The sequence below is a fragment of the Amborella trichopoda genome, chromosome 5, assembly GCF_054954075.1.
Source record: "Amborella trichopoda isolate Santa Cruz 75 chromosome 5, AtrichopodaSantaCruz75HAP2 v2.0, whole genome shotgun sequence".
Classification (NCBI taxonomy): Eukaryota; Viridiplantae; Streptophyta; class Magnoliopsida; order Amborellales; family Amborellaceae; genus Amborella; species Amborella trichopoda.
This window is the reverse complement of record NC_142340.1, coordinates 4,657,623-4,683,874: the sequence shown is the minus strand read 5'-3', so window position 1 is coordinate 4,683,874 and position 26,252 is coordinate 4,657,623. Positions and strand designations below refer to the sequence as shown.

At 32.6% G+C, this 26,252-nt stretch overlaps 1 protein-coding gene across 1 annotated transcript in view; it reads right to left on the bottom strand.

Annotated features, from left to right (window-relative positions):
* LOC18443453 (uncharacterized) overlaps nucleotides 1-26,252 on the bottom strand; it is a 59,193-nt gene that overhangs the window by 18,664 nt on the left and 14,277 nt on the right. Inside the window, exons 9-13 of the mRNA XM_088867805.1 lie at nucleotides 15,542-16,655; nucleotides 15,102-15,383; nucleotides 13,802-14,974; nucleotides 7,243-7,311; nucleotides 6,579-6,641 (exon numbers count right to left, since the gene is read on the bottom strand). Of these exons, the coding sequence (XP_088723931.1) occupies nucleotides 6,579-6,641; nucleotides 7,243-7,311; nucleotides 13,802-14,974; nucleotides 15,102-15,383; nucleotides 15,542-16,655 (2,701 nt within the window). The remainder of the gene's footprint in view (nucleotides 1-6,578; nucleotides 6,642-7,242; nucleotides 7,312-13,801; nucleotides 14,975-15,101; nucleotides 15,384-15,541; nucleotides 16,656-26,252) is intronic.

Below are 26,252 nucleotides of genomic sequence, written 5' to 3'. Positions count from 1 at the left end.
CAATATTGGCCTATTTTTTATCAACACACATCTAAAATTTTAAATGATTTGAATTTATAAAAAAAATTAAAATTCAAACACTATCGGGCATCCGTGATCGTTAGATCGTCCCAGATTCAATCTGGGCCATTGGGTCATTTTTTCTTGTGAGCTCATTGGCTCACAGAAGCATTTTCCATATATATATATATATATATATATAGCCATTAAATTTTGACATACATCTCTAGAAAAATCATGACATGGGTGTGGGACTTGGGTGAATGGGTTTATTGATAACTTCTCTAGAGATCTGTATCAAAATTTAATGGTGATCATTTGGGGTCCTATTCACATGGGTATGAGAGGGTCTCATGGTATCATTAGTCATATATATATATATATATATATATATATATATATATATATATATATATATATATATGAAAATACTATGCAACACCTATAGGCGAAAATGAATAGTGATTTCGCCTACCTCTATCACCGTCCAAAGTTCATCGCACGATCACTATTGTCCACTAGTGTTTTATTTTTTATTTTTTTCTATAAATAGAAATGACCTGAAATTTGGAACATGTATTCATAAAAAATAGGAGAATCTTAAAAAAATATAAAAAAAATATTTTACATGAAAAAAGTGACCAAAATACCTCTGAAAAGTTTCAGTATTTTGGTTTTTTCGCGGATAATTTTTTTTATATTTTTACTAGATGCGCCTCAGTAAGATGTACATACCCTCCAAATTTCAAGTCATTCTGATTTGTAGAAAAAAAAATGAAAAATAAATACTACCAGACAATTGTGACCATGCAATGAAATTTGGATGGTAATGAGGGTAGGCGAAATCACTATTCATTTTTGCCTATAGGTGTTGGGAAGACTTTTCCATATATATATATATATATATAAGAAAAAGTTAATTTAAGGTTCCAACCTTAAAATGTAGAAATAAAAGTGCAGCTCAAAAATCCATCATAAAAGGTTGTTTGGATGTTGGAAAACCATCTAGTTGATCATCTCGACATGGAGATGTACGAATTTGGAAAGAGAAAAAGATTTCGAGTCTGCAAAATAGTGTATCTTGCCACACATTATCTAGACCATCCATTTTTTCGATTTTCATGTGTTTATAGATCTACTTGATTTGAACCATGTTTAGAGTTTAAATTTTATAATTAGAAATGAAAATAGATTCTCAAGCCATCCTATGATTTTTTATGTCAAATTTATATTTATGATAAAATTTAGAGGTGCACCTTTATTTGATTGTTTAAGTTTGCAATCTTATATATATATATATATATATATATATATATATATATATATATATATATATATATATATATGATCAGGTATCGGTAGAACCGTCCCTGATCCACTAATAAAATGGGATCCGGCCATTTTTCTACATCGAATTACTTTATGAGGTCACAAATCGGACACATCACCGGTTCTGACGTCACATTTTTCTGTATCGGTTCTTATAGAGCACTTTGGAATGTTTTGGTTTGGATAGAGCACTTTTAGAATGTTTAGGGGTATATTGGTTAATTTTTTATATAAGTTATTTAAATTTATTGATTATGTCATATAGAGTTGTATATATACCTTAGTTGAATTAAATTGTAAAAGTTCTTATAGAGCACTTTGGAATGTTTTGGTTTGGATAGAGCACTTTTAGAATGTTTAGGGGTATATTGGTTAATTTTTTATATAAGTTATTTAAATTTATTGATTATGTCATATAGAGTTGTATATATACCTTAGTTGAATTAAATTGTAAAATAAAAACAAAATGAACTTGTAACCCTTGAATCAGTCCGTGTTTTGTTTTGTGGATGAGGGGCTGCCACTTCCACTTCCACAGGTTAGAATCCGTTGTTTTCATAGGTTAACATAATATTGGAAGCAACGGCTTTCAAACAGCTCTCTAATAAACATGAAGTGCTACAATTCATGAATGTCGTGGCTACTATGAAAATAAATGCTCTTGTACAATTTAAGAGAGGGAAATAAACCAATTTTAAGCTAGCATGCCTCACACTCTTGAGATTTTTTGAGGAGGGGGACCTAAGATTGAGAGTCTATTTGTGCATTGGAATTAGGAGTTATCTTAGAATGTTGTTTAAATTAAGGGATTGTCTATAAAGAAGCAAGTTGTCTTTTGTACAATGAGGTCACAATCATTTTTGTCCTTTAAATGTAAAAAATGGTGGTTGTAAGAGTGTCATAAAATAGACACAAAGTTCCAAAAAAAAATTTCTCGAATTTCACGACTCGCTCTAAATCATCCAATTTAACATCTAATGAGTGAAAATAGTTGTGATATCCTTGTAATAATGACCTCCTTATAGACAACTAGCGGAATCCACGTGACTTTAATTCTTTAAAATAAGTTAGAAGGTTGCAACCTTAAACAATCAAAATAATTTGCACGATCAAATTTTATCGTAAGATGTAATTTTTGTGTAAAAAAATTCATAGGTTGTCCTGAGAATCGATTTTCATCTCTAATTGTAAAATTTTAGAACTCAAAAAATGATTCAAATCAAATAGATCTATTAACATATTAAAATATTGATAATGGGTTGTCTAGATAATGTGTTGTAAGATGCACTATTTTTGAGACTCGAAATCTTTTTTCTTTTTTCATATTTATATATCTCGATGTGGAGATGATCAATTAGAGAGTTTTCCAACTTCAAAATAGTTTTTTACGATGGATTTTTTTAAGTGAACCGTAATTCTACATTTTAAGGTTGCAACCTTGTATAAACTTTTTCATGTTAATAAACTTCAGTTTTGTGTATTAATTTTAAGTAAAATATTGCTAAGAGTAGTGTAATGAATTATATTTGTGGTACTGATTTCTTGTGTTACCAGCTCAAATTGTGTGATAGGTTGTCAACTATAAGTGGCTCTAGAGATACCTAGGGAAAGTTAATAGTGAAACAATCTATGTAACTTATATTGAATCAAAACAAATGTAACTTAGTACTTTGTAATTTGACTTATAAGTTGATATTATTCTTATAAAGAATTTAATAGTTGATTAAAATTTTAAGTTGACAATCAATTAATATTAAGGCAAGCACTATTTTCATAAATATTGTCAAGAAATTCTTATATGTTTTTAATATAAATATTATGTATGTTTGCTAATATTTTACAAGGCAGCTTAAAGTTTTCAATTGCATCTAATATGCTGCTAATCATGCAAATAGAATTTTCACTTTTCTTTTTTCTTCTCTCCCAATGAATTGGTCCTTATATTTCTTTAATTTGTTTCATTTTGTTATTTTTTTCTTTGTTTTCTTGTTATGTCTCTTTTATTTTAATTTTTTATTGTTACCAAACAAATCCAGCCTTTCAAATCTTTCTAAGGTTACCAGAAATAGTATCATTTATATGCAAAGGAGCTTCATAATAATAAAGAAAAGTAATTTCAGAGTAATTTTATGACCAACTGGCCCCATGCAAATAGAAAAAAATGATCATGTTCGTTATACGTGCCTACAATAAATAACATCCTAAGATCCAACAGTATTGATTTATTTTTATGAAAATCCCATATAGATAATAGAGAAAGAAATAGTGCTCTTGATTCTTCTTCTTTCGCAATTTTAAATTCGAAAATCTTATCTTTGACTATTTGATAAATAAATTGTAATCTTATCATATCTCCTGTCTCTTGTTCTAATGGCAATGTAACTACCCTAAACTACTATTGTATCACCTAAAATTAGTAGGCTACTTATCATATCTCACTTTCATTAGATATTTCATCAAAAGAATGTTGTGTTGTCCTACCCTTAACTGTGGTATAATATATCCGATTGATTTTTTTTAAAAAAAAAGGAAAAAAATATTTATTCATATGTATGAATATTAATAGTGTTATTTTCATAAAGAAGTTTCAATAAATAATAATTATTTTAAAAATAAATTTTTAATTTAATAGTTTAATTAATTGATGTGGTTTGTATAAGGTTGAAGTTCTAGACAATCAAAGTAAGGCACACCTATGAATAATGTTGAATGATGATTTTTTAGTAGCAAAAAATGTTTGTGATCGACTCAAAATCCTGAAATTTTATTTTTATCTTTAATTACAAAATTTAAAGCTTAAAAAATAGTGCAAACTGAACAGATCAATAAACACTTGAAAACATTCAAAATTGATGGCCTAGCTAATGCATTACAAGATGCAGTATTTCCCATACTTGAAATCTAATTTTTGCTCGTCTATACCTCTCGAGGTCAAGATGATTGACTTTAGGGTTTTTTTACATCAAAATAACCTCTTCTAGGGAATTTTTAAAATACGCCGTGATTTGATTATTTAGGGCCTCAACCTTATATAAGCCTTTCCGTTAATTAAATTCATAAATTTCATAGCTATTTTTACTCGAGGTGAAATCATTATTTTAATAATACAAAATTTAAAACGTGTATTTTAATTTCAAAAGTAAAACAAGACTAATGTTCCATTTTCATTTCAAGGAATAAAATTTATGATGTTCAAATGTTTTTAATTAGAACAAAGTTTCTATGAGTCTCGCATGTGCACCAATTATTTAATCGATATTTAGACATTTTAGATAATATGTTGCAAGATATACTACTATTAAGACTGGAAATCTCTCCATTTTTCTTTTTTTTTTTTTTTTTTTCTCTCCACATCTATACATCTCAATATCAACATACTCATTTAGATGTTTTTCCAATGCTTTGAGTTTTTCACATCGCCGCATGCTCAAGTCTTCCGATTTAGAAAGACATCCAAAATCATGTGGCTATAGCAGTTCCGCACTTGCTTTGATCTCATCCTTCCCATATTGAGGTTGGCAATCTACTACTCTGCTGGACATGAAGGGAAGAGAGACAAAATGGACAAGAGAGCGGGAGAGAAGTAAAAAAGATTTTGACATAAAAATTGAATCCCATAAAATTCAACTTGAATCGTTGGGGATTCAGATATTTAGGGGTTATTTGAATATTAGGAGATATGATTTAATACTATCAAACAAGGTACAAAACTTATATAATTAAAATAATAATAATAGATTCTATATTATCCTAAAATATTAAGATGCTATTAAACAAACCCTAAGATTCAAATTGAGTTTTATTTTTTTTGGAATTGATTATTAAGGCCATACAAATACCACAAACATAATTTTCTAGAAGCGTGATTTCATTATGTTACAATCATTCGTGGGTAAGTTCCGTATGTATTTCTATTTAGTTAGATTTAAAGCTCAGTGTGCTTCCTATCATGCTGTCTTCCATTTGTTTTACTTTCCCATTAGATAAGTCTTTCTTGTTGCTGTAAATAGTGTTTTGCTTTACGGCACAGAAGGACTGAAACAGAGCAACACCTCCTTTCATGAATTTGGGGTTGGCAGGAAGAGCCATAAAATAACACGTGAGCAATATTTAGTCCCATGTTTCACACTATCTTTCTCAAGGAAAAAAGGGTTTTGCTAGCATTAAAAGCCATGGTTCAGGTCTTCCTAAAAATGGGAAATCAAGTAGAAAATTCAAGTCGTATATGTGCTGCTTGTTTTTGGTTTTGGGTTCACATCAGAATCATTTGCGGTTCAGCTAAAACCCATGAAATTGGTTTGACTGATCAATGCTTCCTCTCGCCGTTAGCCATATCACTAATTTTGCTAGGTGTACTTCTTTGGAACTCCCAAGAACTCACACAAACCAGCTCGAAGAGGTCGAGAAAAATGTATGTTTCACAATGGAAGACTCTGTGTCATGGCTTCTTTTGTTGGATAGAGAAGAAGACAATTGAACAACAGATGGACATATATCTATTGCAAAATATTAGTTCATGCCACGACTTGATTGCTCAATGGATTTGATAACGAAGAGGCGCTTCGCAGAACTTGTATCAGTATCAGCAGTGTGATGTCCCCACAAAATGTTCCACAAAATTTAAGAGAACTTATGTTTTCTATTTTTTTCTTTCTGAAACAGTGCCCTATATTATGTCATTTGAGAAATGGTTAGCTCTTTATTGTTTATTGCTAATTTGAGCTTTTAAATAGTCCCTAGATACTCAAAAGTCCTGTTTTTAATCTCCTTTTCATGGTTTGGTTTATACTTTGTACTCCCCTGAGGCAATTTAATGCCACAATTTCTCATGGAAAACAAAATCGAACTCATACATTCATCAAGTAATTAGACATTCCCATCAAATTGAACTAGGCATTGGTTACAATTGAAGATCTTCGCATAAAAAAAAATGCACCTTTATTTTCAATCAACCCAAAGAAACATCAAACGAATCATCATATCAACATAACCAACAATCTCATTCTCACATTAATCATCGAATTAAAAAAACAGAAATAGGAAAAGAACAACAAAAACCCATCAAAGTAAATAACTTGATCTCTACAATCAACCTAGTTATCAAATGCCATAAGCACATCACAACAATAATCTCTTGAATCACTCCCCATTACACTCCCTGTCAACCGCTACAACAACTTTAATTTTTAGCAAGTTCTTCTTGAATCCTCAAGGTAGGATTATTTTCTTAATCTTTTCTTACTCATCACCTTGGCGATCTCCATAACAAGCCTCCTTCCCTGCCACCCAAAAGGAAAACTATGAATTAGTACCTACACAAAAATCAGAACTAGGTTTTCATTTACTGAAAGTCAGAGTTGGGATGATTTTTATCGGACCAAAAGTCCATTAATCTTTGTGGAGTAAGCAAGATTAGAGTTACGACGATATCATATAGATTGATCCCTACCAATATAGAAATCGTAGCATTCATAAAATTCATGAAGTAAGTTGATGGAAGAAATAATTAAATTCACACAAATTTCAACTAATAACTCCCAATACTTGCTAGCGATGTAACTAGTTTTGGCCTCAACATCAAATTAACAAAATCAATTACCGAAAGCTAAAAAACACTCAATAGAATTAGATGGCATTGGAGTTGTTGACCTATCTCTACTGTGATTTAACAAAAAGAAATAACAAATTGGACTAATACGAAACCAGAAAAAAATTAGAGAAAATGAGAATTTTCCAAGAAGCAAAGGAGTTAAGAAAAAAGAAAATCAGTGGATTCAATTAACCATTGTTGAGAGAGAGAGAGATACCTTTTGGGAACTTTATCGCCACGTACAAAGTAGGGCTGCACTTCCCTCACATGGCTTTTGGATTCTGGCTCTGTTTTGGAGTCCCTTGAGAAGCTCCCCAGATTCAATGGGTGCGAGGTGGCGGAAACAGGAGACGCCACGAGATGCTTCCTCGCATCAAGGGGAGAGCGATATTCTGCTTAGCATCAAAGGGAGACAGCTCCTGTTGTCATGGTTTGAGGAGAGAGAGAGGGTACAGCTATGGAACACGATTGGGAGAACCTCACCCCCCAAAATAAAATTTGAAATTTTTGCTCCAAAATGGAATTTCGGAAAATGATATTAATACCCTTCATTCACTCCTTCATAGACAGGAAATTTTTAAGGAAAAAATGTATATAAGGTTGTAACCATAAAATGTAGAATTAAAGATGCATCTAAAAAATCCATCATAAAAAGTTGTTTGGATGTTGGAAAATCCTCTAATTGATCATCGAGATGCATGAATATGAAAAAACAAAAGAAAAAAAATTTCGAGTCCGCAAAATAGTGTATCTTATAACACATTATCTGGACTGTCCATTTTAAAGATTTTTATTTGTTTATAGATCTAATTGATTTGAAACATTTTTAGAGTTTAAAATTTCAAAATTAGATATGTAAATAGATTCTCAAGCCATCCTAAGACTTTTTCATATCAAAATTACGTTTATGATAAAATTTAGAGGTGCACCTTAATTGGATTGTTTAAGGTTGCAACCTTATGCAAAACCACACCCAATTTTTAATGAGCAATTGAGGTAAATTAGGCAGTCACACTCTTTTTTTAATGTCCCACAAAGAAATTTGGGGGTGTTAACCATTCTACAAATGGAAAAAGTTCATATAAGGTTGCAACCTAAAATGTAGAATTAAAGATGCACCTCAAAAATCCATCATTAAAGGTTGTTTGGATGTCGGAAAACCCTCGAATTGACCATCTCGATATTGAGATGCATGAATATGAAAATAAAAAAAGATTTCGAGTCCGTGAAATAGCGTATCTCGCAACATATTATCTGGACCATCCATTTACAAGATTTTCGTGTGTTTATAGACCTACTTGATTTGAACCATTTTTAGAGTTTAAAATTTTATAATTAGAGATAAAAATAGATTATCAAGCCATCCTAACAATTTTTTATATGAAAATTACATTTATGATAAAATTTAGAGGTGCACCTTTATTGGATTGTTTTCTAAAAGTGTGGTTTCATTATATCATAATAACACGGTGTCATTTCCCTATGATAAGGTGGTCCCAATTACTTAAAACCATCAGATGTGAAATCTGATAGCTTGGGTGTGTCACAAAGTTTGAGAAAATTTCTTCTGAACTTTGAGCTTGGTCAATGAAATAAATGCAACCACCCAATTTTACATCCAATGGTCGAGAATAATTGTGACCATCTTGACCATTAGATGTGAAATTGGGTGGCTGCATTTATTTCATTGACCAAACTCAAAGTTCAAAAGAAATTTTCTCAAACCATGTGACACACCCAAGCTATCAGAATCCACAAGGAATGGTTGTATGTAATCGTGACCTCCTTGTACCAAAGATAAATGGTCTCATTGTATACAACCCATATATATATATAAAGGATAATGCTAGAATGAGTTGTTATTTGGATACTTATAAAATAAAACGCATGTTACTTAATCATTAAGTAAAGATAAATTTGAAATTCTTCGGTTCAATGATAAATGATTTCTTAAAAGTTAGTATCCTAAAATTTTATTTCTAGAATGCCCTTGTCCTGTAGTAAAATTTCAATTTTACCTCTCAAAAAGATGACAAAAATACCCCATGTATTTCGTGATATTTATACATACACCCTTACTTGATAAATAAGATACTACAAAAACTATATTAGAGTCATTTATAAAACCCAAAATTTTAAATATACACTTTTTTCATTCTAATGAACAATCACAAAAAAGAAAAATTTGAAAAAACACAATCTAAAAATGTTTTTTTAACCCAATTACCATAGACACTTCATTTTGGTGAGATGCTTAGATTAGGGCAAAAGATCTTTTTTCTTTCCAAATTTTTTTGATAACTTTATTGCCATTAGATTAACAATGTTAAAAAAGAAAATTTTGATTTTGAATTCATAAAGGCCTAGATTTTGAAATTCACCAAATGGACGTTCTATATTCATTGTTGGAGGGGACTCATTTTGACCATATATAGGGTGCAAATTAAATTTTATTTTTTTTGAGATTGATTATTGAGATGAAAAGAGTGCATACAAAATTTGGGTATTACAAATACCACAAATATGCTTTTCTAGAAGTGTGGTTTCATTATATTATAATGACATGGTGACATTTCCATATACATATATATATATAGGGCAATGATTTCATACAACCGTTGTACAGTAATATAATGCAACAACTTTAAAAGACCATCTTATGGCCATTTGTTTGATCCAAATTTTGACATATACGTTGTTTCCATTCTAATGAACAATCACAAAAAAAGAAAACTTTGAAAACACAACATAGAAAGTATTTTTTTAGCCCAATTAACATAGGCCATTCATATTGGTGAGATGCTTAGATCTAAGCCTTAAAAGGATTTTTTCATTTCCAATTTTTTTGGATGGCTTTATTATCATTAGATGAACAATGTTAAAAAAGAAAAAAATGATTTTGAGTTTTTAAAGGCTAAGATCTTTAAATTCACAAAATAAATGGTCTAGATTCATTTTTGGAGGGGACTCATTTTGAACATATCTAGGGTTCAAATCGAACTTTCTTTTTTTGGGGGGGATTGATTATTGAGATGAAGAGAGTGTGTGTGCAAAATTTGGGGTCATACAAATATCACAAACATGGTGTTGTAGAAGTGTCGTTGCATTACACTATGATACAACCGTTGCATTTGATCATTGTTCATATATATATATATATATATGGAAGACACTTCATACTAATGAAGTACAAAAAATAAAACTAAAAGCACAAGAATTGCCTTGCTTAGCCTTGGCAGATCCAAGTGCAGTTAAAATTATAGAATGCGATGCATCAGAATATGGTCTCGGAGGAATTCTTAAACAAAAATTAAATAATGAAGAGGAACAATTAAACAAAAATTAAATAATGAAGAGGAACAATTAATTACATATACATCTAAAGCCTGGAATACTACACAACAAAATTATTCCACTATTAAAAAAGAAATTCTTGCGATAGTTCATTGTGTAATAAAATTTCAAAGTGATATACTTAATACTTCATTCATTATACGGACTGATAGTAAGTCTGCTAAATATATACTACAGAAAGATGTCCAAAATCTTGTAGCAAAACAGATCTTTGTTTGATGGCAAGCTATTTTATCTAGTTTTGATTTTACTATTGAACATCTTAGTGGCAAACATAATTCTCTTCCCGATTTTCTTACTCGTGAATTTTTGCAAGGAGGGAAGGACTCTAGACTTTGACCCCGAACTGGAAGAGCAAAAGCCTTTGGCCTTGCAACTTTTCAATATAAATAGAAAAATATCTATAAATAGAAAAATATCCACTATGGATAAAGGAAAACTTCCTATGGAAATTGTACCATCATCACCAAGCTCTCCTCTAACCAGTTATCCACCTTTGTCACCAATTAGATCAATACAAAATTATCCTGACTATTCCAGTCAAATTCCAACAAGTCCAAACCCAAGATTCATAACCTCTCCTGTCCCAAATAAAGTATCAAGCTCTGGAAAATCTGTTTTTGGGGAAACTTCTTTCCTCATTGATATCATTATCGATGATAAATATATAAAGACGGACCCAAATAAGCTAGCCTCCCTATACTTTTTAAACCATCTGAGCCCAACCAATGGAAATAAATCTAGAGAATGGTATGAAGCCATTCTACTAGAAACCAGCTCAATTTCCCTTGTTCAGTTCTATCATAGTAATACAAAGATGATTGGATATAGCAAATTGCAAATACGAAAAATATTGTCCTATGATGATTGGGGTTGCAACCCTACTTGTGAAAAAAAATTACAGAATCCAGAGTTCCCAAATAAATATTTCAAATATTCTGAATACATTGATGCTTGGCACAAAATATTTGCATATCAAAATACGAATTATTCCCATACTTGATTTGTGCAATTTAAAATGCCAATTTTTGAACCATTTCCCAGTTGGTTTCGATATTGGTTCCTTATATGGGGATCAGGATCACAGATATTGCCCGAAAAGGTGCAATTATCCCAGGGAAAGTTTGCCGAATATAATGGCAAAAATAAAAATATAGATTATCATTTATATTTTATGTCAATATATTAGATTCCTTGGATTGTTAAATGGGAGTATGGAATCTCAAAAAATAATGATGATACTTTTGAATATATCCCTAGATTGGGAAAAAGAATATTCATAAAATGGTGGAATGTTTTTTATAGTAAGCATCTGGATCCCGAGTTTATAAAATTAAAAAGAATACCATAATTATCCCCAAATAATCCCTAATATGATTCTCCCAATGAAACCCTAAATCAGTTTTCTGACTATGTTAAGAGAATGCGCAAACTAAACCCTAAAGCCACCAAGGGAGTTGGAAAAGCAACTTCTACACATTTTCAAAGAAGAATCTGAAGAGAATTCAGCATCTCAAACAGAAAATGAAGATAATGATGAGTTTAGCAAGAGGCCGCCGTTCTGACCCGAAGTCCCGAAATAAAGAAAAATGGCCGACAACATTACTTGTACATAAAGAAGAAGGAATCTACCAACTGTCATCACTGTACATAAAGTTGTTGTCACTGTACATAAAATTGTATCTAAAGCAGCTCCACCGACAATATCACATCAATAGCCGATGAAAGACGACAATCCATCACAGCTAGCAGCCAATCAGCCTCGGACAACTTTTTATAAAGCAACCATTAAGGTCACATCTGAAGACCAAACGAATCTTCCAACTTTCCACCTGTCCAAAGCAATCTTCCAGCTGTCTCACTATTCAGCCGACCGAAGGAATCTTTCCTTTTCCACCTGGCCTCCTACTCCAATCCAGCTAAATCCGTTTGAAATCCGTCCCCTATAAAAGGCGAACGAAGCACAACGAAGAAAGGATCATCTGGGAAGAGCCTGCATCTTCTGCAACTCTCTCTCTCTCTGAATCTCCCTCTCTCCTTAGCAGAAGCCTCTGCGAGCCTTTCCAGTTCCTTCTCTTTCTCTTTCTCTTTCTCTTTCTCTTTCTCTTTCTCTTCTCTTATTCATGTAATATTCTTCAAGCTGGTGTGTCTTATCTATGTAAAGATCTTTCTATGGTGTGGATTTCTTTATAAAGATCTTTCTATGGTGTGGATTTCTTTGTAAAGGTTATCTCTGCATCTGGTAACTCTTTCTGCTTTTCTTCTTTATGTGTGATTGTAACTTCAGCTCCTTTCCGAGTTACTATCCTCAGAAATGGAGACTGTTTGCAAGCTATTGCATATGTAAACAGTAAGTATTGTTAATATAAGTTTTAGTTATATCTACTGTATTTTATTATGCAATTCAAATTGATATTTAGTCTTAAAATAAGAAATATTGTTTATACTTCGTGGATCATATTAGATATATCATTGATCTCTGCTATTATTAGTATTATTACCTTTTTATATTATGTTGGAATCTTAAATAGATTAGTAAAGTGTGTATACATATATATATATATATATATATATATATATATATATATATATATATATATATATATATATATATATATATATATATATATATTCACTTGCTAAGATGTGTAGCCACTGTTGCTGACTAAGCTATGGAGTGAAGCGGATCGCTAAGACACATGCTTTCGCTTTGCTTTTTGGCTCGCTCAGTGCTTACCAATGTTTGCAAAATCGAACCGGGACGGTTAACCAGACATGGGCCTAGATGCGGTTTAACCGACCTAACTAGTAAACCGGCTAATTCAATTGCTCTAACCGGGCAAGTCCCGGGTGGTCAAAAAAGTGTTGAAAAAAAAAAAAAATACAAAAAAAATCTACTAAAATATGAAAAGCATATAAAAGAATGATTAAAACAAAACACATTCAAATGAAGTTGAAAATTAATGAAAAAATGGATTTTAAACCATTTTATATTTTCCAAAGGCTATTTTTTTAATTTTCTGAAAAATATTGGAAAATATAAAAGTGAGTATTAATGATCAAAACAATTTTTAATCTTTACCATAATGTAAAGAATATTTAAAAATACATTACAAATCAAATTCCTTATTTTTAAGAATTCATATACAATCCTTTGAATTTTTTTTTTTAAATACCGGTTGATTACCCTAACCACCCAAAACCGGCCACTGGCCGGTTCAGATATAACCGGGCGATTTTGCGAACAATGGTGCTTACGCACTTCCCTTACTCTTTGGCTTGTGGACCTGCTGCTTGTATTCAAGTAGAATAAGAGGATAAGAACGCGGCAACTGCTTCTCATATATATATATATATATATATATATATATATATATATATATATATATATATATATATATATATATATATATATATATATATATAATATCAAAACAATAAAAAGAGAAAAAGATACTAGCAATCAAAATGAAAAGGTTGACTCAGTAAACAAGTAGCAGGAGTTTTCTTGTGAAAGAAGAAACTTACCTTCGCCAGACTTTGACCTCTCAAAATGTGATCGCTGCACCCAGTCAAGTCCAAGTATCTTAAAGATATCAACCCACTGAGACCTTGTATCTCAATCAGCTTCTTACAATTTCTAAGATCCAATTTCTTAAGTTGAGAAAGGTGAGAGAGATTGGGTATAATTTGCAATGATATGCAGTTGGATGCATCCAAAGTCTCCAAAGCAGTGGGAAGTTCCTGGATAGCTGAAAGCTCACCACAGTCTACAACATCCAATCTTCCTAGTTCAGAAAGTTGAGATAGCTTGGGCAATACTTGCAAGCTTTTGCATCCGGAAGCATTCAGATATTTCAAACTGTTGGGAAGCTCAGGGATAGCTACCAGATGCTCACAATTACAAAAATGCAGCTCCTCTAGTTTAGAAAGGTTAAATAGCTTGGGCAAGGTTTGCAAACTTCTGCATCCATAAGCATTAAGATATCTTAAACTGGTGGGGAGATCAGGGATAGCTACCAGCAGCTTACAATGAAGTATAGACAATGTTTCTAGTTTCGAAAGGCCCCTCATGCTACTGGGCAGGCCTTTGATATTGTTTCCACTGAGATTCAGGGTTTTCAATGAGAATAACTTTTCAAAATCATCAGGAATCATCCCCTTCAGGTTACAATATGATACATCCAATGCCTCCAAGGAGCAAAGATCTGAGAAAGTAGATGGAAGCCTTGTCAAACTACTGCCGTATATGTCAAGAGTCCTTAAACTTTTAAGACTTCCAAAGCTTTCTATGAGTTTTTTTAACTGTTTCGAACCCCGCATAGATAAGTCTTTCAAGTTAGAAAGACATCCAAAATCATCGGGTAATGTGGTTATGGCAGTTTGCTGCATTCTTAGGCAATGCAGTGACCTCATCCTTCCCATTGATACTGGCAATCTACTAAGTTCCTTGCATTGAGCCACATTCAACTCCTTGAGCTTCGCTAGTGAGCCTAGCGAATCTGGCAATTTTTTGAGGTTCAAGCAGTCTTCAAGATTCAGATAAACTAAATTCCCTAGACAAGCTATGGAGTCAGTAATCTCAACCAAATTGCAGCATCCTCCAAGATTCAACTTCTCCAAGTTAGGGTATAGAGAACATCTGGGAATTCTCTGTAAGTTATGACATCTGAGCTTGAGAACTTTCAACTTTGGGAACAGCTGTGCAGAAAACAAAAATTCTTCAGAAAGGAAGATAACAACCATGACAGGTTTCAAATATACAAGGAAAGAAAAGATAAAGGATAATGACACAAGACAAATGTTAAATGTAAGTTAAGTACCACACCTGTTGGATAATAATGTCTGAAATTTCAAGGATACAGTCATTGTTTGACAAGTCAAGGACAGCTAGCTCCTCATAACTAAGATCACCTAGGAGGTAATGTAAAGGACAACCCTGCAATTTTAACCACACTAATTTTGGTGAAATGGATTTGAAGCTTCCAATAAGAGAGACACCACTGATGCTAAGTAGCTTCAGATTGGTCATTGGTTTAAATGTTTCAAGTTCCCAACTCCTCTCCAATTCATTCCCCTTGAGCATAAGGCCTCGAACCTCCAGAGTTCCCTAATCGACAACAACAGTAAATGTCAGAACAATATGCCAAAAAATGTATCTAACCATATTATCTTTTGATGAAACCAAGTTAAATTGATACCAATCAAATAATTCATTCAATGTTTTCCCCAACAAGAGAAAAGTAAGCTTATTTAAGAATTTCTCACCATGTGATACTTCAATACAGTAGTGACATCTTCTTCAGACCATAACCTACTACGCCTTCCAGGATCATCCAGGTTTTCCAGTTCAACAATCCGTCTCCCCATATCACGAAGTTGGTCGTGCATCCACAACTCATTCTTATTATTAATCTTTATGAGTGCCCTTTGCAATAATTTCCTTATGGAACCTGCAGCAGGGAAACGACAACCTTTCCATATGTCAATTGCATAATCCTTGTCGTCCCCAATAAAGAAGCACGCTATGTCAAGAAATATCTGTTTTGTTTCTCTGCTCAAATCATCAAAACTTATTCTCAACTTTAGCATGACTTTATCTTCAGGAATTCTTTTCAACTCTGTTATTGCGTCTTCCCACTCTTCAATGCTTGTCAAGTCACATAAGTAATATCCTAGAACTTCAAGTGCCAAGGGCAGCCCACCAGCAATGGATGTCACGTCCTTAGAGAGCTGCACATATTCTTGCATCGGTTGATTCCTCTTGAACGCGCACCAACTAAAGAGCTCAAGAGATTGTGTGTCATCCAATACCTTGAGCTCATAGATATGATGACTATCCACTCTCTTATGCACATTTAACACGTGCTCATCCCTAGTAGTGATGATGATCCGACTTCCTTGAGAATACCAATCACAGTTACCGGCCAATTTTTCAAGCTGGTCCTCGTTGTCAACATCATCAATTACAACAAGAACTTTTTTAGACCCAATTCTAGCCTTAATAACATTGATGCCTCTATCAACACTATATATATTTGGAACTCCTTCATTAAACAGTTCCTGAAGAAGTTGTTTCTGCAAGCTGACAACTCCGTCATTTGTTTTTGAAGATTCTCGAACATTTGAGAGGAAACATCTGCCTTCGAAGCTGGAACATATTTTGTTGAAGACTGCTTTGGCAAGAGTGGTCTTACCAATGCCACCCATGCCATGGATTGCAATCATCCGAGCATCATTAGCATCAATGTCTAAGAGTCTCATCACATCAGCCACCCGAGAATCAAGCCCGATAGGGTAATCAGCGACATGCAATTGTGTTTCATAGTCCAACTTTGTAGAAACATGGTTAACAAGTTCCTCAATCAACTTTGCCTCAGTCCTACAGAAGATCTCTCCTCATTAGACAATTAAAAAAACAAATGAACTTCTTTCCATAAGCAGATGAGCAAAATCAGCATCTTAAAACCCATCGATTTCTGATTTGGATCATTGGGATGGGAATCGTCAAGACTAAACCGGTACCAAGATGGTATGGGTCACCCTAAACCCCAATATATATATATATATATATATATATATATATATATATATATAAGAAAACTCTTCCCAACGCCTATAAGAGAAAATGAACAGTAATGTTACCTACCCTCATCACCATCCAAACTTCATCGTACGGTCATAACTATCCGGTAATGTTTCAATTTTTATTTTTTTTCTACAAATCCAAATTACTTAAAATTTGGAGCATGTGTACATCTTAGTGAGGCACACCTAATAAAAATATGAAAAAAATAATTCATAAAGTATAAATTGACCAAAATACCCCCAAAAGTTTAAAAGGGTATTTTGATCAATTTATATTTTGTGAATTATTTTTTTCATATTTTTATTAGGTGCGCCTCACTAAAATGTACACACGCTCCAAATTTCAGATTACTACGATTAGTAACAAAAAAATGAAAATTGAAACACTACTGAACAACTGTAACCATGCGATGAAGTTTGGATGGTGATGAGGGTAGGCGAAATCATTGTTCATTTTCACCTATAGGCCTTTTGTAGTATCTACCTATATATATATATATATATATATATATATATATATATATATATATATATAGGGTTTTGTTAGGCTACACCACAAAGTGTACCCTTAAAATCTTCAACATTTTTTGACACTTAGATACCCTTATCTTATAGTGTAGTAACTTTTTGTCTAAAGGTATTTTACGTAATTAATCAAGGGTAAAGTAGAAATTCCTAATAGAAACAAAAGCATTTATTAATAATAGTGGACAATGACACCACCGACATGGTGTGTAACATCACCTACAAGATGCATTAATTATCCTTTAACTACTAATAGAAGGGAAAAGTTTATATAAGGTTGCTACCTTAAAATGTAGAAATACATATGCACCTCAAAAATCTATCGTAAAGGTTGTTTTAATGTTGAAAAACCCTCTAATAGATCATCTCGATGTCAAGATGTATGAGAATGAAAAAAAAAAGTTTGAGTCCCATAAATAGTGCGTCTTGCAACACATTATCTAGACCGTCTATTTTCAAGATTTTCATTTGTCTATAGATCTAATTTTTTGATGTCTATAAAAAGTTTTTGAGTCCTTTTTTATATACGTCTATTATTGGGACCTTTGGTATGTTCCAGTTTTGAATATGTTGTTCAATATTTTCAATGACCACTTCTTCTTTAGATAAGGTTTTAATAAAATTTTCCATATATTGGTACGGATAATGACTCTGGTCAACCTCTTACGTCTTGAACGACCTGAACGGCTCTCCTTGGCCTAAATGGTCTTAGGACTGGGCGACTATGAGTCTTAACACTCGGACTACCATATAAATGACTAATTTTGTCATAATCTTATCTCATAAACACTATTATTAGCTAAAAATAGTCTAACAATAAATAATTTAATAATTTCTAGTGGCTCTGATACCAAACAGCATCCAAGATCTAAAATTCTAATTACATTCTTAAATTCTAAAGTTATCTCAGTAACATTGAGAACATAGTGCTATAATCTAACAATGATCTAAAAAGAGAAGTGTAGTATAAAAAAGTGAAAAGAATAATCATAAAGGAAATAACAGAGATATCTACTAGTATCCAAGTGGTATACGTATTATTTAGTAGTTTAGTACTAAATATTAATTTAAACTGCATAATATGAACAATCTTTATTGATACAGATTCAAGTAAAGTATAGGGACAGATACAAATTACAAACTAAATACAGACGGTGTATAACTTACAAGTCACAAAGGCAGAAACTTGAAAAGTGTTGCCATTCGTCCGGACAGAACGATGGTAACTTATGTATATTACAATCACACATTGAAAATAGAAAGTAAAGATTATTGGAAAGATCTTACTTGAGAAAGGCTTGCCTAGAAAGTTTGCAAGGATCTGGTAGATAGGATATAGAACACTGAAGCTTTAGAGAGAGAGAGAAGGAGAAAGAGCAGGCAGGGCTTCTCAGAACAGAGAGAGAAGGTGAAAATCCCCGATGCCTCAAATGAAGGAGAAGAGAGGTATTTACAGGCAGGAGTGAGCAAGCAAAGAAGTCGAGCTGTAAAGTGAAGAGAAGACATAAAGCTGAAAGGAATCTTATCGGTGGCAGTGGTGAGCTGGCATCGCACTCGCAGAGGTGAGCTGGCAAGGTGGGTGAGATTTAAAAGAGATAGAAAAGAATATTTAAAGTCAGATATGACTTAAAGATAAAGGGTGAAAGAGACATGACATGACTTGACACGACTAAAGGAAAAAGTAAAAGTAACTTTTGTACATGACATAACTTAAAGAAAAAGTAAAAATATCTTTTGTCGGCCATATAATACGGAAGGCATCTTCTGTCGTACGGCACATGTCATCTGTCGACTTCTTTTTGTCTTTTTTTGTCTTTTTTTGTCTTTTTTGTTCTACTATATGAGGTATTAATTCTATTGATGGAAACAGGATCCATATCTGTTGTCCATTACTATCAACAGAATACAAGGACCATTGTATATTCTAAGGTCCAAATTAAAAAGCTACTTTCCTATGAAGAGTGGGGTTGTAATCCCGCGCATGGGAAAAAACTTCATAACCCAGAGTTTTCATATAAATATTTCAAGTATGCCGAATACATTGAGGCATGGCATAAATTTTTCTATTATCAAAATCCTAATTATACTCATAGCTGGTACATCCAGTTTAGACTACCTGTTTTCGAAAGATTCCCCACCTGGTTTAAAAACTGGTTTTTCGTGTGGGGTTCAACTTCTCAAATTTTACCTCCTGCTTTCAAAACAGTGCAGGAAAAATTCCAAGAATACAACCAGATTGATAATACCATAGACATTCACCTTTATTTCATGGCCTTATACCAAATACCTTGAATAATGAAATGGGAGTATTCCATCTCCCCTGATACCACCTCTGATTACTCATATATCCCTAGACTTGGAAAGACCATTTTCTGTTAAGTGGTGGGACATATTCAATATGGACCCAACATCACTAACTCCAAAAAGAATACCCCAGAAAACCCTTGAAAAACCACAAAGCCAGAATACAGCCAATACTTCATTTGACTTTCCCACATACTTAAGAAATACGCTTCAATCAAACCCTAATGCCTCCAAAGAAACATTAGAAAAACAGATGAAAGAAATATTTGCCGAAGCAGGGAGAAAGCCAGTCTCCTCTGAAGAAACGGTACAATCATCTCCCTTACATACCAATCAATATCTCAATCTCCCTATGGAAGATCCGGAAGAAGAAACTGATCCCGAAGAAGATGATCCGGATGAATTCAGTCAGAGACCATAAAGAATATTCCTGCAATACTCAATCACCGATACTGTCAATATCACCAATGCTGTCAATAGTACCACACTGACGAATACCAACAAAAGAAGATTCCCTTCCAATCTCATCACCGACATCCCACCGACAAAACACTATACAGAGATTCTGCACCGACAAAACAAGACAAGAAAGGAACTGTAGCACCGACACAACAAGACAAGAAAAGCACTGTGCAAGATGCTTACACTGTGGCCATTAGCATAAAAGACAAAAAAATCACTGTAGCAAAAGCTTTTAAAAGTATCTCTTTTTGTCGTTTTTATTCCTTTATGTCATGTCACTCACCTTTACGTCTAGTCTCCTTTTGCTTTACCTTTACGTCTCTTCTCCTCTCCTTTGCTTCGAGACGAAGGAAGCCTCTCTATATAAGAAGACCTCCTCCTTCTCATTAAGGGAGGTCGCTCCCAAGTTAGTTCCGGAGGTTGCTCTCCAGTCCCAAGGTCACTCTCGAGGTCGCTCAGAGGTCCGAGTTCTCTCTTCTTTTCTCTCTGCTTTCTCTCTCTCTTCTAGTTTCCTCTTCTACCATCCTTCCGAAGTCATCAGAAGGTCTCAGGTAGTACCTTCCCTCTTCTTCTCAGAATTATTGTCTTCTTTCCCAGTAATAGGTTTTGCTCCATCTCTCTCTCTTCATTACTTCAATATCAGCAAGCTATCTTGACCTCATAGCTTCAATACTCTCTCAATATGTGGGATTGCAATATTACTTCTTTACCTTCATACTGTCCACACCACTGGAAGTTATTTTCCAGTTACTGTATATGCACCCAGTAAGTAGTTTTGATTTCCGTGTTTTTTCACTTTCTGCTTTTCTGTTCAATAGTTTGTAAAATACAGTGAGTTGTGTGCTACAAGAATTCTATATGTTAATAAAGTTTGATATGATATAAATTATGCAATTTAAGATACTATTCAGTATTAAGGTTGGCAACTTAAATTATGCTCAATGGTTTGTTATAGATGTCTCTATTATTCCGCTTATCTGCATATTACTGTTCATCCTAAATTATTATAGGATTCTACATGAATTAATTAAATATAATAGTTTGATATTCACATATCTACTTTAAACATCTTTTAATAGGATTGCTTGTTCAATTATTACCTTAATACAATCTATAGGATCGAACTGTAGATCCTGGGCGTTTGTGGTATCAGAGCCAAACAGTAACAACTGTGCAAACAGGAAACTGTTTATACAGTACATGAACAAGTAAAATTGTTTCACGTCCTGAATAGTTCACTAAGTCGTGAGAGTCTAAGTTATACGATTACTAGGGAAACCTACTTAAATTTATCACCAAGAAAGTTGGTTCGAGAGTTAAGACACGAGACGAAAGGAATCTATTGCAAAGTACCGCCAAGGCCAGGAAGAGCAGCTTAGGGAAAACGCTGGATCCTTGATCGTCTTGAGTTGTCATTATCCGCAACCTACGGATGACAAATTTAATTAGGAATCTTAAAAGTAAAAGTACAACGTCATCTCAAACACTTAGAGTCAAAAATAAGGAACAGATAATAATCAATGATATTGAAGATCATATTCAAAATTGGAATATTTCCAAGGTACCAATTAATGATATTTATAATAAAGGATCATTCAAATTAAAGATGGGCTATGCCATCAAAACAGTAGAAGAAAGTTTATCTGTAACTCAGAATCAAGAAAACTTTCAACTACTATCGAAAAAAGTTATTGAAAAACATATAGAAAATAAATACAAATATTTACACATTGGATTAATCCAAATAGCAGTGAAACCCTTAACCCGACTTGGGTTAAACAACTCTGTGCTTGTATGCCTAAGAGATACAAGACACTATAATTTCACAGATTCACTACTTGGCATGGTTGAATCCAGCCTTTGTAGTGTCTTGTTCTTGGATTTGTACATGCCAATATCCAGACTTCATATCAAATTTGGAAAAGATACAAGCTTGAGCAGTTCTATCTAATAAATCTTTTTTATTAGGAATAGGATGTCTAATCCATCTTAAAACTTTATTTAGAGGTTTATAATTGATAACCAATTTAGGAACTCCTTGTTCCTTTTCTGCATTCTTATTGACATAAAAAGCTGCACAGCTCCAAGGTGAGGAGCTTGGTCGTATTTACTTTTTATTTTGAAGTTCATTAATCTCCTTGCGACACATTTCTAATAAAATAGTATTCATTTGTATTGGTCTAGCTTTAGTAGGTATTTGTTTTTCATCAAATCCTTGTTCATAGGGAAGACTAATACTATGCTTTTTTCTTTCCCAAAAAGCATTAGGATGTTCGCTACAAATAGATGTTTCTATTTGTTGTTGTATTGTTTTAATTTTTTGTTGAATTAAAGGAGTATTGATTTGTTCTTCAATATATTTATATTTAATTTCTTGTTTAAGAGTACAAAGAATTATTACAGGCTAAATATAATAAATTTTTGAAAAAAGAAAAACAAACAGAAGGATATTTTCAATGGTTAATAAGTAATTACCAAAATAAACTCCATATCCCTTCATTTGATAAACTCCAAACATTGGAAGAAAAAACCTATCTAAGTACTGATGGTACTACAACTGCTAGTACACATCCACCTGCAAAAAGCATAATACTCAAGGCAGTCATCCCATCAAAGGATGAACCACCACAACCTCAATCAATGTATATATATATATATATATATATATATATATATATATATATATATATATATATATAGATTTATCATATGAGAAATCTAATAATAGTTATCATTTGAGAAATCTATTTGGTTAATAAAGAACAAGGAGAAATATCAAGAACTATCTAGTTATATATATATATATATATATATATATATATATATATATATATATATATATATATATTTCTCATATGATAACTATTGATAAGATTGCAAAAACTGTATAATCTTCATGATTCTGTGATGAGGTTGACATTGCTTCTCCTTCTTCTTCAAATATTTGAAGCAACTGTTTTTTCAATTCTTCTTTGGTTGCTTTTGGATTTTGCCTTCTCATTTTATTAATATATTCAGCAAAACTATTTGGGTTTTCTTCTAGTGTTTGACCTGGGACTCTTTTGAGGTTAATATTCTCTGGATCAAGAGACTTGTTCTCATAGACGTTCCACCATTTAATATATATTTTCTTTCCTAGCCTTGGGATATATTCTCAGTCATTGGTCAGATTATCAGATATTGCAAAATTCCATTTCATAATCCGGAATGCTATGAAGTATAAATGGTGATCTATTTGGGGGTCATTATTATTGAATTCAACAAACTTGGCTTGAGATTTTGTATTTTATCAGGAAGAATCTCTGTTCCGGATCCCCAAATCTAGAACCAGTTCCTAAACCAATTAGGAAGTTTTTCAACTATTGGCAATTTCATCTGTACGAACCAAGTGTGTGAGTTATTGCTATTTTGGAGGGTAAAAACCTTATGCCAGGCATCCGTGTATTCAGAATATTTGTAATATTTATTATTAAATTCTGGAGCCTGTAACTTTCTACTTCTCATAGGGTCTGATCCCCATTCTTTATATGATATTATTTTTCTTATTTGGAGCTTTGAGTAAGCTACTATATTTGTATTTCTTTGGTAGAAATGTACCAAAGTGATAGAGCCTGTTTCCAGTAGGAATGCTTCGTACCATTCTCTCGTTTCATTACCATTGGAGGGATTCAAATTATTTATTAAATACTGGTTGGCAATAATTACTGGGTCTAAAGCCCAATGCTCATCTTCTATTATTGTATCTATTAAAAAGGTGGTTTCTATAAACAAAGATTTTTCTGAAGGAGAAACTCTTATTGGGCTAGGATAAGAGACAAGTTCTTGAGCCTGTCTTTTTATAAGTTGGCTTGGGGTTCCAGGAGAGTTTATTATCGGTTTTCCTGAAAATGGTGGATGACTTATTATAGGTGGTCCAGAAGATGGAGATGGAACAATTTCCATTTTATTCTTTCCTTTATTCTGAGCATTGGTATTCATTATTGCCTGCCTTCTGTCCCTATCTCTGTCCCCCCTGCAAAAATTCACGTGTTAAGAAATCAGGAAGAAAGTTAGAATTGCCTTTTAGATGTTCTATTGTAAAATCAAAAGATGAGAGGATTGCTTGCCACCTGGCAAAAATTTGTTTTGAGACCAAATTTTTGACATCTTTGAGTAAGATATCTTTTGCTGCCTTACAAATCACTCTGAAATTTTTTTACACAATGAACGATGGCTAAGATTTCTTTCTTAACCGTGGAGTAATTTTGCTAAGTGGTATTCCAAACTTTTGAAGTAAAGCGGACTAATTGGTCTTTGTCATTTATTCTTTGTTCCAAAATTCCTCCTAATCCTATTTCGGAGGCATCACATTCAATTATTTTAAAAGCATCAGGATTAGATAGTGCTAGACATGGTAAAACCTTTGCCTTATTTTTTATTTTTTTAACTGCCATCGTATGCTCATCAATCCACCTAGGTGGATTCTTTTTTAATCTTTCAAATAAAGGCTTAGCATCAATGGCAAGATTTTCATAAAAATCCGAAATATAATTTAGGCAGCCTAAAAATCTTTGGAGTTCTGTTTTGTTTAAAATAATATCGGGAAATTTATTTGCAAAGTCTATAGCCCTATCAATAGGGATAATACTTCCTTGAAAAATATTGTGACCTAGGAATGTTATTTTGGTTTGGCAAAGACTGATTTTCTTGGCCGAGATAACTAAACCCGAAGCTTTAATTGCATATATAAATATATTTATATGCTTGAAATGTTGTTCAATGCTTTCTGAAAATATCAAAACATCATCTATGTAAACAATCATAAATTTCATATAAGGATTGAAAATATCATTCATTATATTCTGAAATTCTGAAGGAGCATTTTTTAGCCTAAAAGGCATTACGTTCCATTCATACTGTCCGAAGGGGACATTAAAAGTAGTTTTATATTTATCATTTTCAGCTATCTGTATTTGTCAATAGCCAGACTTTAAATCAAATTTAGAAAATATACAAGCACTGACAAGCCTACCAAGTAGATTTTTTTTATTCCGTATTGGATATCTTATCCATTTGAGTACCTGGTTTAAAGGCTTGTAGTTTATTACCAGTCTTGGTGCTCCTCGCTCCTTTTCTGAGGCTTTTAGCAGATCATTACAAATCTCTTCTTCTATTTTTCTTTGAATATTTTCAATATTCTTCTTATTTTCTGGCAATGAAAGTCTTTCATCTATTATTCTATGTTTTACTTCTTCTTTTAGATGGCATAGAAATCTTTCTTTATTTTCTATAGTTTGTTTGATGTTATTAACTTCTCTTACTTTTGGTTTATCTATAAAATCAAATTTTACCTTATGTCCTTCTAGATTTGATTCAATCCTTGTACTATCTATTTTCAAAGGGTATAATAAATTTAAAAAAGAAGTACCAAGTATAACAACTTGGCTCAACCCTCTTACCATAATGAAAGGCATTTCAAAGCAATTACCATTATTACATATTGCAGCATTGGACAATTTATATTTACTCATTAATTTGCTACCATCTACTGTATTAAGTATTTGAGTTGTTTTACTAAAATATTTAGTAAGAACTAATCCTTCATTTATACAGATAAGATCTGCTCTTGAATCTATTAATGCTAAAGATTGAAAACTGAATTCTTTACGTACTATTATTCTTACTAAAGTAAACCATTTCTGAGTAATAACTTTATCTAATAGGTTTAGATAATTATTATCATGTATAGATTTATCAGCTGATTCAGACGATTCTGGGGCTCCAATTATTGGAGGCACTATTGAAGGTACTATGTTTTTATGGGTTTGCAAAAGACTATCAAATTCTAATTCATCATCATTATCTTCTTCAAAAAAATCAGCAGTCATTTCTAAAATTCTTATTCTATTCTTAAGATGTTGAACTTCAGATTTTACTTCGTTTATTTCTTGTCTCAGTTCAGAAATAGAAGGCTCTTTATGAACAATATCTTTTTTACTAATTCTTTTAAGTATTTCTGCTAAACTATATTCCTCTTGTGTCTTAACTAGAGGGACAGGTTTCTTTTTGGTTTTAGCCATTTGTATATATTGTGTTAAGGCTTCTCGTTTGGCTTCTGGGT